This window comes from Pinus tabuliformis, chromosome X (genome assembly GCF_031772625.1).
Source record: "Pinus tabuliformis cultivar Carrire ecotype Pingquan chromosome X, CPIR1, whole genome shotgun sequence".
Classification (NCBI taxonomy): Eukaryota; Viridiplantae; Streptophyta; class Pinopsida; order Pinales; family Pinaceae; genus Pinus; species Pinus tabuliformis.
In genome coordinates, this window is record NC_142308.1 from 529,417,310 (window position 1) to 529,431,553 (window position 14,244).

At 40.3% G+C, this 14,244-nt stretch overlaps 1 protein-coding gene across 1 annotated transcript; it reads left to right on the forward strand.

Moving 5' to 3' along the window:
• Nucleotides 1–1,278: 1,278 nt before the first annotated feature.
• Nucleotides 1,279–3,121, forward strand: LOC149141050 (lumazine-binding family protein). Its single transcript, XM_089448233.1, has one exon. The coding sequence runs from the start codon at nucleotides 1,702–1,704 to the stop codon at nucleotides 2,575–2,577; it is 876 nt and encodes a 291-aa protein (XP_089304359.1). The 5' UTR covers nucleotides 1,279–1,701; the 3' UTR covers nucleotides 2,578–3,121.
• The last annotated feature ends 11,123 nt before the right edge of the window (nucleotides 3,122–14,244 follow it).

Below are 14,244 nucleotides of genomic sequence, written 5' to 3' on the forward strand. Positions count from 1 at the left end.
TTTACACTTGTCTAGTTTTTTCAAAAGCCAAAAATGGCGGGAACAAAGAGGAATTTTGTCTTTTCCTCAGTAGTTCCTTTCTTTGCTTCCCGCTCATAATGTCTTGTAATACAGGAGTTCAGCCTCCTCAAACTTTTCTTGGAATATAATCAGCGACCAACTATGTTAAAAAAGAAGAAGAAGCAATTGGAACAAATGTCATTTTGCATTATGTCATCATTGAAGCACTTCTTGAATCTGTAGGAAAGAAGCTCATTCGTTGTGTATCTTCAAGAAATTAAAATCTAGACTTTCTTGACCTGATGATGTTATAGATATAGTTACTCCGATTCCGAGAGATAAACTTGTTTTAGTAATCAAGGAATCAACCAAAAAACTTGTTCTTAATCATGCTGATGAAGTCTACCACGTTTATGTTGCTGGCAATTTGGATGTCACAAAAACACATCATTGTGGATGTAATGCCGAACTATTCTGCTACTTGCAATGCCATGCCACGGATACACCTCTTATAGATGAAGAGTTAATGAAGAGTGGGGACTTGATGAAGTCATGAATTGAGCAAAACATAATTATAGAAAATCTATGTGATAGGGTGCATGCCAACATTTCCATATGCCTTTTTGCACTTTGTCTCGCTATTGCAACAAATTTAATTTCCATGTCTTTACTTGCATGATTCACTGTCTTCCCTATTATTTTGTGGCTATTTCTATTTATATGAAGGCATCTGATCGCCGAGACAACTCGCTAGATTTTGATAACATAGTGATGTCCCACGTGCAACTCTTTGCTTTACCAAATCCTTTTGATTCCCCCACCCTTCGCCCCTTGATTCCTTAGATCTTTCATGTCCACATCCTTATTCCCTATAAGGCTACCTCTCTGTGTCACTCTACACTCATCTATACTTCTATAGGAGTGTCTTTGCACCTCTTGGTGCAAATACTAGCGGTACATTATTTAGGTGTGTATAATGATCTGATGATGGTAGTAGCGGCCAAAAAGATGTACGAAAACTGGAAGTGCACCAAATTGAGGCGACATCAATAGAAATTAGTAGCTCAAGGTTAATCATTATTTAAGCATGTATGTATAGTCAAATGTCAAGATGCAAGAATAATTGTGTATAGTCAAAAGGTCAAGATGCAAGAATAGAACTATGTTGTTATAGGTAACTCCGTCACGACAAACACCTAAATATCAAGTGTCTAATTTTTTTTTTTTAAACCACATGGCGAATGGTGAATCGGTAAGCACTAGTACTAATCTAATTAAGATTCAGTGTTTTTTTGCAAATTTCCATGAGTCGTTTCTTTTGCAAATTTCCATGAGTTATCTTCATGCGGAGGACAGCAGCATGTATGCCAGGGTTTAGGCTGTAAAATTGTTGAAGGGGCTTTTGCCGGATCCAAGAGATTGTAAATTTCGCTTCTGTACTCTTTTTTGAATAGAATGGATGATATCTCTTTTATGGAAAAATAACTAATTGCTTCATGTGAGATTCAGACTCGTATCGGGAGCTAATATCCAGCCAGAAACACTATCTATGGTCCAGGGCTAAAGGAGCAGGCACCTATACTTGCAATAGACGGGTGAAATTGCAGGCTGACGTTGCATATCGGCAGGGGCTACCGCTACGCAGTTGTTTTTGTCTTAAAAACATTTCCACGAGTCACGTATAAGCAGTTTTATTAGAAAATGGCTTGCATTTCCCTGCAAACCCACAGCTTCGTCCAAGCAAACCATGCATCCAGTATCGTTTTTCCTGCTTGTCAAACCCAATTATTTCAACGGTATTCATCGCTGAAAACCGCTTCTCAAACACCCCAAAACAGACTATCTATGCATAATGTCTGGTTCCATGGATGCAGAAAGCTCAGGTACCAACATCTTAAAACCCAAATAGGATCAGGTCGGGGACGAAGATCACACAAAACAGAAATCAGGGCCATGTTCACAGGAATCGTGGAAGAAATTGGAAAGGTAAGGGAACTGAGAACTGTAGAAGAAGTGGGCTTTGAGCTGACAATCGAAGCAAACGATGTCCTTGTAGATGTCAAGATGGGGGACAGCATAGCAGTGAATGGAATATGCCTTACAGTGACAGAGTTTGATTCCCATGCCTTCACAGTTGGGTTGTCCCCTGAGACCCTGAGAAAGACTTCATTGGGGGAAGTTGTTCCTGGGTACGCTGTAAACCTAGAGCGTGCCCTTCAGCCCAATTCAAGAATGGGGGGTCATTTCGTTCAGGGTCATGTTGATGGGACTGGGGAGATTGTGTCAATGGAAGCAGAAGGTGACTCCCTGTGGATCAAGGTTAGGACTGACCCATCTCTGCTCAGGTACATTGTTCCCAAGGGCTTTATAACTGTCGATGGCACAAGCTTGACTGTGGTGGATGTTTTTGATGATGATAATTGCTTTAATTTTATGTTGGTGGCTTACACCCAACAGAAGGTGGTCATTGCAGGGAAGAAAGTTGGGAACAAATTGAATTTAGAGGTGGATATTCTTGGGAAGTATGTGGAGAGATTGCTTAGTGGGTACAGGAATCCTGTGGCCTCAACTGTATAGAGGAAACCTATAGTTCTTTTGAGATTGTGGAGGGCTAATACTTGTACTGGTAGGGTCCGCCTCCTCCCCAAGGTTCGCAGAATTTTGGATTTTCATGGACATGGAATTTGATGGCTCAAATAACCTTTGAAATCAGCAATATGGGCCCCTAGTGGCAAATAAACTGCACAAATTTTAACCTAGATGAGTACATCACCTCAAACCTGCTTTGGTTCATTTCTAGATCAGTATTGCATTCGGTTTTACTATTTATGCTTTTTTATCAGAAAATACTCCATATATTTCATTACGATATCGTTCAACCACACAAAATATTGTAGATCATGGAACCAAAAGCCGTGCATACATACATCAGTAAGGAGAGCTAACTTGTCCACTTTGCCTCCGATCTCAAAATATAGCTAGTTCCTTCCAAAAAATGTCAAAATATTAGCTGAGATCTGCATAGCTAACTTGGAGCTCTGGTCAGTTAGTCTAAATTTCTCCCAAATTAAACCTAGTAGTTGTTGTATTTTACGTTATGTACGCATATTGCTTATATTGACTTTGTTTTGTTGTCCAAAGTGCATAGATTCGTTATTTTGTGGGCTGTAATGTAATGTCAATATTGAAGGATTTCAAGTCCCTTAAAATCATAAATAAGTTTACCCTTTGTGAAACATTTCACTGCTATATGAATGCCCTGCTCTCAAAATTTTCAAATGAATGTTGCATTTCATTAAGTTCTTAATGACAATGAAAACCATTTCTGGTGAAATGGATCTCAATTTGCTATTTATTGATTGGCCTTTGGAAGACTACCGAACTATATGCTTTAGGGTTTTGCTATGTTTCAATCAAGTAAGTTGTGTATGAAACAAAGTAATAATTCTCGCTGGACTCGCTGCCATGTACTTTGCCTTTGTTGAGCTAAGTGCCAGTGAGTGTTGTTTCTTTGTGAACCATGAGGTCATAGTTGATCCCAAGCTGAAACAACATCTAGTTGTACTCTTCCAGATCAAGTTGAAACAACATCCAAATGTAATCTTCTTGTCCACTGCACTCCCTGCCTAGTTTGAATCTGTATAGGTGTATAACTCCCCTCCACCAACTTTGACATATCTCAATTCCATACTCCATTGTAACTCTCAAGTACCTGAGCACTGTCTTAATTGGCACCCATTTAACCCTCCTTGACTCCACCATGAACTAGTTGAGTGTATTTACAACAAAACAAATATTTGGCCTAGTGTTTACCAGATACATCAAATAACCTATCAGTTGTCTATACAATGTCTCATCCACCGACTCACCCTTAGAAACCCTTAGCTTCCTCAATTTGGTGATTATAGGTGTAGACATTGGCCTGCAATCCTCCATCCTGAATCTCCTTAGAATCTCAACTGCATACTTGCCTTGCACTAGGAAAATCTCTCTTAGTTGCTGCCACACCTCCAATCCCAAAAAGTAATACATCAAGCCAATGTCCTTCATCTAACTCAGAAGCAAAGTTCTCCTTGCACGTCCTTATGAGCCTCTCTGATCTTGCCAAGAAGAGATCATTGACATACAACACCAAATTAAGTGACTCACCTTCAACAAGTACATAGTACAAGTTTGAGTCTGCCTCACTCTTGGTGAAGCCCAAACCAAGAAGATATCCATCAATTCTAGCATGCACAAAGCCTGGTTTAGCCCATAAAGGGCCTTCTTCAACTTGCATGTATGAGACTCTCTCTCATGCAGCTCAAAGCCCTAACACTGCTCAATATACACCTCTTCCTCAATCACCCCATTAAGGAATGCGGCCTTCACATCCATTTGATGTATCCTCCACTTCATCTTTGAAGCAATGGAAATAATTGCCCTAATAGATGCATATTTGGCAATAGGAGCAAATGTTACCTTATAGTCCACTTCCTCCTTCTAGGAGAACCCTCTCGCCACACCTCTTGCTTTATGCTTCTCGATGTTGCCATTTGTTGCATGCTTGATATTGTAGATCCATAGAGAAGTGATCACTAACTTCCCTTTAGGCCTTGGCACTGTATCCCACACATCATTCCTCATGATGGAGCTATGCTCCTCCACCATGGCATCCCTCTAGATTTGCTGATCTGTTACCTCCTCTCAAGTAGAAGGCTTGGAATCACTAATGCTGCTCATCAAGGCCAAATAACTGGAAAATCTAGCAGGTGATCTACTCTCCCTAAAAATCCCCTGTTAGGAGCCTCCACATGCTCCTCCACATCCTTCAAGGTTTGTTCGGTCCGTCTCAGCCTCCTCCTAGTAGAGCTCAAAGGAGCCTCTCACTCATCCTTTTGATCTATAGGCTGTGTCCCTGCTGGTCCCTACTCAACCTTAGGAGTCTTTCGCTTCTGATCCTCTACATAAGACCTCCTAAAGGTCCTACCGTCCTCGAATTTGACATCCCAACTAATGATGACTCTCCTTTGTCCTAGAATGTAGACCTTGTAGGTCTTTGAGACCTCACCGTAGCCCACAAAAATGCCCTTCTTTGATGAGGGCTCTTGCTTAGTCCTCTTCTTTGTAGGAATTTGGACATAAATTCGACCGTGGAAGATGCGCAAATGACTCACATCCGGTTTGTCTCCTATAAACATCTCCTCAGGAGTCTTGTCCTCCAATACCCTATGAGTGCTCTTGTTCTGCAAGTAAACAACTATATTGCAAGCCTCCGCCCACAGAAACATAAGCAACAATGTTACATTTATCATTATCGACATTTTATCGCCGGGGGTCCAAAATTTTAATTATCGACAATATCAGGGAAATTATTGGAAATTATCGGGAATTTAAAAAATAAAAAAAATATTCATTTTTTTCAAAATTTTAAACTTCTAAAGCAGCATCAACATCAAATAAACACATTGTCACATAAATATGAAGATAAAACTACTATATAAAATGTATAAAATGTCAAGTGATACATCAATCATTGATACTAGATAGTAGATACTGAAATGTGACATTTTTTCAAAGTTGTATTCTTCTAAAGCACTTAACAAACATCAACATCAAACAATTAACAAACACATTGTCACACAAATATGAAAATAAAATTATAAAACTACAATATAAAATGTATAAGATGTAGATAGTAAGATACTACTACTAGATACTAAAGTCTGAAATATGATATTTGTCATTTTGTCTTGACTCCTTAGCCAAGAGTTCCGAGTTCTGACAAGATAATAGTTAAAACTTAAAACTCAATACAAAATCATTTTAAAACAAAAATAAATGTATCTTATGAGATGATCATCATGAGGCATCTAGATTCTAGATACGGTAGCTCTGTAACGATAATCCACTAAGCTTGTGGTTCTCTCTTTCTAGTAGTATCACGAATTGAGTTCTTTGCAATAAGGACAATGTCTGGGGTAGTTGTAGGGCAAATATGCACATCATGCCCTAGGATTTTGGCAAGGTGGTATTTCAAGCGGGTGATTCCGCCAAACATTTGCACTCCACAGAGCTTGCACCTTAGCTTTGCTCTATTATCATCCTCACATGAGCCATACTCCCACACTTGGTCCAATGGCTTTGCCATTTTGTAGAGTTCTGATTAAATTTTCAGGTTTTGGACCTACCACACAAAATAAATGTGGAAATTCAAAAGAGGATAAAAAGAGGTAGACTCTAAATTGATATAATACACTAATCTTGGAAAACAAAGAAAAGGAAGGCGATTTTTTTTTACATACTTGGAAATAATAAATATGGATATGGTGTACTGGAGTAAATCTCCACTCCAAAAATGCTCAGTTGATGGCAAAGAAAACTATGGATTTCCCCTTGTTTGCTTGATGAAAAATGGTCACAATGCTTGGCCCTTCAGATCTCAACCCTAGCTACATAAGTATTAAATCCTCCAATCAAAGAGAGAAAAAAGAGGTATATCTAATGAACATTGCATACCCTATACTCTTGAAAAACAAAGAAAATGAAGGAGATTTTTTTTGCATATGTGGAAATGTGGAATTGGTATGTTGGAGTAGATATCCACTCCACAAATACTCAGCGAATGGCAAAAAAATCCATGGAAATCCCTTTGTTCACTGGTTATAGTCAGGTCACAAAGTCGCTACACCTCTTAGAGCTCTATCCCAACAAGTAAAAAACCGAAATGACGAAAAAAACCGGACCCGGACGCTTAAAAACAAATTTCGGAACAACAGGGCAATAAATTGGTTTGACTTGCGATAATTTCTGGAAATTATTGCGCTAATTTCGATTTTGCCAAAATATCGCGATAAATACCGGCGATAATATCGACACAAATGATTTCGGCTATAATATCGTGATATGTGCAATAGTAATAAGCAAGTCTTGATCATAGATCATTTCCTTCACTGCTCCCACTATGGTCTTGTTCTTCCTTTCTGCAACCTCATTATGCTCTTGATACCTGCCTCCCTGCAGAAATATTGAAACTCATTGGAGGTATACTCACCTCGATTATCAGATCTCAGTACCTTAATCTTCTACCCAATTTGGTTCTCCACAAGAGCTTTGAACTAGTTCTCCACAAGAGCTTTGAGCTCTGTAAACTGACTGAAGACCTCGCCCTTGGTTTTCAAAAGTAGATCCAGGTCTTCCTGGAATAGTCATCTATGAATGTCACAAAGTAGCCAGACCCTGTGTTAATTTTTGGTTAACATGTTATTTGCTTAGGACAATTACTTCAATGTTCCACTTGAGTCACAAGCACTGGTATGTACATTATAATGATTACTGATCAATGAATTTCAATTTACCAAAGTTTTGTGAAGGGACTGTTCTAGTTTTGTAGGGCATTCAAGGCCTTCCTATAGGCAACGAGCTCCTATTTGGATCTGGCAATATTGAGGTTTGTTTGAGTCGTATAATTTCTGTGGACTTGGTCAAAATTGAAGAACAACACTTGAATCAGTGCTCAAATTGCCAAATTCTTCCAGAATATGACTGGAATTGGATTAACTGTAGGTGGCTTATATGCATACTTGAAGTCCCAGCCAAGCCTACCACTAGATTGATAAAGCTTACATATGTGTCATGTCACCTAAAGAAGTTCTGTTGAGTATGAGAAGTAGACTTTAAATCAATACTCAGTGGAATTCTCTTCAAAACAATCATTGAATACTTGTAATGTAAGAGCAGTCCAACAGTAGAGAAATTCGTCATCTGTTACATGAATTGCTATTTCAGCAAGTATGAACCTCTTACAGCCGGAGAAGAATTAGGAAGGGCATCTCTTCATCCTACAGCAAGGCCTCATGGTCAGCCGTTGCTTAAAAGACAGAGTAAAGGTTTCTTCATCAGCAAATAAAGGTTCATCATTTCATATCGGTCTCAAAATTGCTGATCTTCAGCGCATCAAATTGAAGAGAGATAAGAAAGGCATTAATCCTCTTTCAGCTTTGAGAAGAATCGGTCTCCTATATAGTAATTTATCTTGAAGCCCTGTAGTAGTATCATTGAAAGAAGCAGTCCTGAAGATGTACGAATTTGTGGACATATGAAGGTTGTTTTATAATCAGACCTCCTTTCTGACAGAAATCTCCTCTCTTGCACACCGTCCATTATATATCAGATAACCCAAAGAAGTTTGTTTGGATCCTCCATTGGCTTGTGAAATAAGTCATTTGTACTGTGTAATGAACACTGTGGCTACAACAAGTGTTCACAGTTTCATCTTCAACAACCAATGCATTTGCCATGGTATGCATTGCTTGGGTTCTCTCTGGACTATCTAAATTCTAGAGTGTGGTAGAAGATGTTAGGATCAATGCTAATAAGGGCCAGGACTCTGAAACAGGGTTGCATAAGAAACCCTGACATAATCAGATTTGAAGCAGACTACATCAGTAGGCCCTATTAGAAGTTGGATAGATCTATGATATCCCTTTTTTTTGAGAGCTAATACATGGCATCTTGAATCAAGACCTTGCAGCAACCCCTATAATCATGAAGGGCAGTGGTGCCTCATGGAGAAAGCATTGAAGGAGGAAACAGAGAGAACCCTAATTTTGGTTGGGTCATTGGGCACTCTATGTAAAACCTAGATTTTATGAAGAATAGTTGTATGGATACAGATGCCTGGATGAGAAGGACCTTCGTCTAATGGATTGGTAGCTGTCATGATGCAGCTGGTTGATTGATGGGAGGATTTCTTCGCCATGGTTGAAGAAGGACCATGATGATAATTTTCTCTCTGATTTAGATTTTAAGATTCAGTTGCAGTATGATAAAGTCTCATCTTAAAGATGAGGAGCAGATTGATGAAGGCTAGATGATCAACTGAAGTAAGACTTCAGAGGGAGCTATAGAATCCCTGGCATAATAGCTTGATGACTCTTCTTGCCTGATGATTATGAAGCCCATGTCAAAAGACATGGATAAAGGCAAGACATGACTGCTGATTATGATCTGATGTCTTTGATGATAATTTGATATATCTCTGTTACTTGAGAAGCTGCATGTAATCTATATGATTATGATTCACTTAATTGAATGGATGACTTTGGCACATGGACCAAAAGGAATGATGACAGGAAAAGTTGTAGGTTGTAGACAGCTCAATGGTTGGTGAGCCATGGTCAAAGATGCAACTCTTAATGATATTTGTCTATCAGATGATGATACTCCCATTTATCAATATAAGAGGGAGGTGACTTTTAAAGTCAAAATGAACTACAGGTCTGATAAAATGGAGAATCTGCTGATCTGGATATAGACAACTTGTAGGGGCTCTGGTGTCCTTGATAAACACTCGATCAGACATATACCTTGCTACAAAGACTCTATGACAATTTATAGTTAAGCCTCACTTATTGGATTGTTGATTATTTAACTATGGCCTGACGTACACTACCGGGAATCTAAGATTCCATGGATTTTCCGATGTTAGTTGGGCTAGCAGTATGATGAATCAAAGACTTAAGGCTGTTGCTTTGGGAGCACTGCTGAGGATGAATGTATAAAGCAGCAAGCATGGCTTATTATGAAGCCATTTGGTTGAAAAATCTCTTCAGTTAGCCATTTGTGTATGTACTGGAAACCACCATTGTATATTGCGATAATCAGAGAAGGATTCACCTTTCAGAGAATCCATGTTCCATGACTGCTTCAAGCATATTGGCATCAGGTACCACTTTATTTATGATGTGGTTCTGCAGGGAGCAATCAAGCTCCATCATTTCAGGATGGATGTGTAGACATCCTCACAAAGCCTCTTGGTAAGGTCATCATTATCTTCCTTCAGAGAGAGGCAAAGAGTCGTGGAAAGACCTCTATGAGGGTCCCAGCTGAACGTTGAGCTCTGGGAGCTCTTGGGAGCTTGGGGTACTTTTTGGAGCTATATGCGACCATGGGATATGGTTCAACACTTTCCTTATGTGTTCGCTATGTATAGGATGTGGTTCATCCTTTCCTTGTACGTGTTTACACCAGTGAGAGATGCATATATGCATTTGTCGGTTGTCACATATGGACATTGATGGAACATGGTTCATCTTTTCCCCACGTGTAGGATCCTTCCTACAATTGTCGGTTGGCATGCATGTAGGACATGGTTCATCCTTTCCCTACTATTGGTGTTTTGCATGCGCGTAGGATGTGGTTTATCCTTTCCCTACAATGGTTGTGTTTTGGGTAAAAGACAAATGCATAGGGTGAGTGGTTCACCTTTCCCTACGGTTGATGAGATATGCATAGGATGAATGGATCACCTTCTCCTCTGGCATATAGGCAGGATGAGTGGTTCACCTTCCCCTACAGATGCCCCAAAGATACATCCTACGCATGTAGTTCGAGACTTATGGGAAGTACCTCTCATCTGGCCAATGAGTAGGGAAAAGAGGATAGGGACCATAACAATATAGATGGACGCATCGTGTATACTCCACATTCCTTATGTTTAGGATGCATGGTGTTCAACAACTTGATCTGGGATCAAGTCTGATTGGGGTTCTACCCCTAGTTATGTGGATTGACTTTTGTTAGTGGAGAGTGGTAAGGTCGTGTGACTCACTCTCGATCAATTCTTCTTCATTATCCATATCAATGTTCAGCGGAGTTAAGACCAGATGCAAAGATGGTACATGCTGATAGGATGGCATGATGATGGATGGATTGGCAGGTGGAATTCTCCCTAGTTGAGAGGGAGTGTTAAAATTAGCAACTAGGTCCAAATTCCACTTTGGGTAGCTTATTTAAAGAAGATAATTATTGCGTTAAATTCCTCTTTTTGAGAGGACCGAAATCGACCTAAAGATCATCAATTTTGGAGAAGGAAGAATATGTTTTTGGAATTAAGCTCACACATGTACAAGTTGTCAAGGTTGGCTTGAGGTTAATTAATAAAATGGAACCCCTCTCCATCTTCTATAAAAGGAAGTGTCCTCCAACCTTATTTGACACATACACATCACATATTTCTTCCCTCTGAAATAGTTGTAGCAGGAAGATGACTCCAACGAAGGAGGAGGGGCAACGTTGACATCATTTCAAGACTATTTGATGGGCCGAGTTCCCTGGGGAAGAAGGCGAGGCTATTGGGTGTTAGTCTGGGTTAATTTGATGCATGTTCTGGGCACATCTATCTTCTGTTATAGGTTTGAGTTATCACAAAGGCTGACTGTTGGCATAAGGAAAAAACTTGAGTATTTGGGTGTGATTTTATGGTGTGGAAACACTTTCCTAGGTGGGCCGTAACTACAGGGAGTCTTTCTCACGCAGGCCGTAGGCCTTATCTAGCTGAACAGGGGATCGAGAGGGTAAGCATCAAGCTAGGTAGGCCGCAGACCTATTTTGATTGGCGCGGTGGCTTGTTTGGGGGAGGGATTAAGCCCAAACTTGTGGATAAATTGTCTTGGAGGGAGGCCGCAACTATAGAAGGCTGATTGGATGAGTTTGTGAGGGACGTAGCAGTGTGCCACAAGCGCTAACCGGGAGAAACAACCAACAACAATATACTCCAACGCTTGTGATCATAAGGTATGTGTATATATAATGTAATTGTGTAATTTTGGATGTTAGTTGGATGGTTGTCCAGATTTGACAATTTGTATTGGTCTCGTTTGTAGCCCTAACTAGACCAAGATTCTACAGTATTATGACACCAACTTAAGAGGGCACAATTTGACTGCTTCAAAATTGCAATTATTGATTGGGTCATCTATTTATCTAAGGGCAATGATATTGGATCTTCAAATTGGCAAGTTAATTTTGACTTTGAATTTTTGTACTCTTCACTGAACATTTGATATTAATAATAAGAAGAATTGATCAATGGTCTATGTGATTGTTAATAAAAGAAATGGAATTAGAATTGGGCTCAAGTGGAACAATGAAGTAATTTTCCTAAGCAAAGAACATGTTAACCAAAAATTAATACCCTGTGATTGATTCCATTGACATAGGACCACATATATCTGAATGCATAAAGTCCACTCTCTTGGACTTGGTCTCATTGTGAGGAAAGGTTGCCTTGGCATGCTTTTTAGCGCACACCCTTTGCACACTCCCTCTTACTCCACCCTGATCTCCAGATTACCTGTAACTGTCCTTTGTAACATAAGAAGAGCCCTATAGTGTAGTTGTCCCATCTTCCTGTGCCAAAGCTCACACTGCCTGTCACTATCATGTACAAGGGCCTTCATTGGCTGACCTCTTAATAGGTATAGGTTTTCCCCCCACTCCCTATGACACACCTTACGTTAGGATCAACCCCTTTTGGCCTAACAACTACTTCACCTTTTGTGAAGATGACCTCTAGTCCTTTGCCCTTCATGGCCGAAACTAAAAGGAGATTCTTCTCCAACCTTATTACAAGCATCACCTTCTTCACCTCCTTGATACTCCTTGAGTCCATTTGAAACTATATGTTGCCAATGCCTTCTACTGCATACTTGGTGTTGTCACCAAGCTCCACATGTAAATCTCTAGGCTCCTTGACCATACTGGTGAAAATATCCGTAGATCTTGTCATGTGACGAGATGCTCTACTGTCCACAAACCACACCTCGAGTCTCCCCCCAACCCCTCCTTTAGGAGGCCAACCGGTACTCTCAAGATCGTTGTAAAGGTTGTGAACAACACATAGTTCACGCACACCCAGAGCGTCACAGGGTTTAGTACCAAACATTTCCCGAACAGGGTCCCCCCCTAACGGGTTCATCCTTTCCCTACTATTGGTGGTTTGCATGTGCGTAGGATGTAGTTTATCCTTTCCCTATGATGTTGTGTTTTGGGCAAAAGACAGATGCATAGAGTGAGTGGTTCACCTTCCCCTATGGTTGATGAGATATGCATAGGATGAGTGGTTCACCTTCTCAAATGGCATATAGGTAGGATGAGTGGTTCACCTTCTCTTGCGGATGCCCCAAACATACATCCTACCCATGTAGTCCGAGACTCATGGGAAGTACCTCTCATCTAGTCAATGAGTTGGGAAAAGAGGATAGGGACCATAGCAATATAGATGGACGCATTGTGTATTTCCGTTCACCCTATTCTAGAATGCATTGTGTTCAACAACTTGATCTGGGATCAAGTTCGATAGGGGTTCTACCCCTGGTTATGTGGACTGACTTTTGTCATTGGAGAGTGGTAAGGTCTTGTGACTCACTCTCGATCAATTCTTCTTCATTATCCATATCGATGTTCAACAAAGTTAAGACGAGATGCAGAGACGTACATGATGATAGGATGGCATGATGATGGATGGATTGACAGGTGGAATTCTCCCTAGTTGAGAGGGAGTGTTAAAATTGGCAACTAGGTCCAAATTCCACTTTAGGTAGCTTATTTGAAGAAAATAACTATTGCATTAAATTCCTCCTTTCGAGAGGACCAACATCGACCTAAAGATCAACAATTTTGGAGAAGGAAAAATATGTTTTTGGAATTAAGCCCACACATGTACAATTTGTCAAGGTCGGCTTGGGGTTAATTAATCAAGTGGAACCCCTCTCCATCTTCTATAAAAGAAGTGTCCTCCAACCTTATTTGACACATACACATCACATATTTCCTCTCTGAAATAGCTGCAGAAGAAAGATGACTCCAATGAAGAAAGAGGGGCAACGTTAACATCATTTTAGGACTGTTTGATGGGCCGAGTTACCTGGGCAGGAGGCCGAGGCTGTTGGGTGTTAGTTTGGGTTAATTTGATGCATGTTCTGGACATATCTATATTCTGTTGCAGGTTCGAGTGTTTGGGTGTGATTTTATGGTGTGGAAACTCTTTCCTAGGTGGGCCGTAGTTACACGGAGTCTTTCTCATGCGGGTCGTAGGCTTTATCTAGCTGAACAGGGGACTGAGAAGGTAAGCATCAACCCATATAGGTTGCAGACCTATTTTGATTGGCGTGGAGGTTTGTTTGGGGGCTAGATTAAGCCTAGACTTGTGGATAAATTGTCTTGGAGGGAGGCCGCAACTATAGAAGGCTATTTGGATGAGTTCGTAAGGGTTGTAGGAGTGTGCCACAAGCCCTAACCAGGAACAACAACCATCAACAATGTGCTCCAACGCTTGTGATCATAAGGTATGTGCAGATATGATGTAATTGTGCAATTTTGGATGCTAGTTAGATGGTTGTCCAGATTGGACAATCTGTATTGGTCTCCTTAGTAGCCCTAACTAGACCAAGATTCTACAACAGTATGACACCAGCTTAAGAG

Coding starts and splice junctions, on each gene's coding strand:
- LOC149141050 (XM_089448233.1), top strand. CDS start 1,702: ATGGCTTGCATTTCCCTGCAAACCCACAGCTTCGTCCAAGCAAACCAT.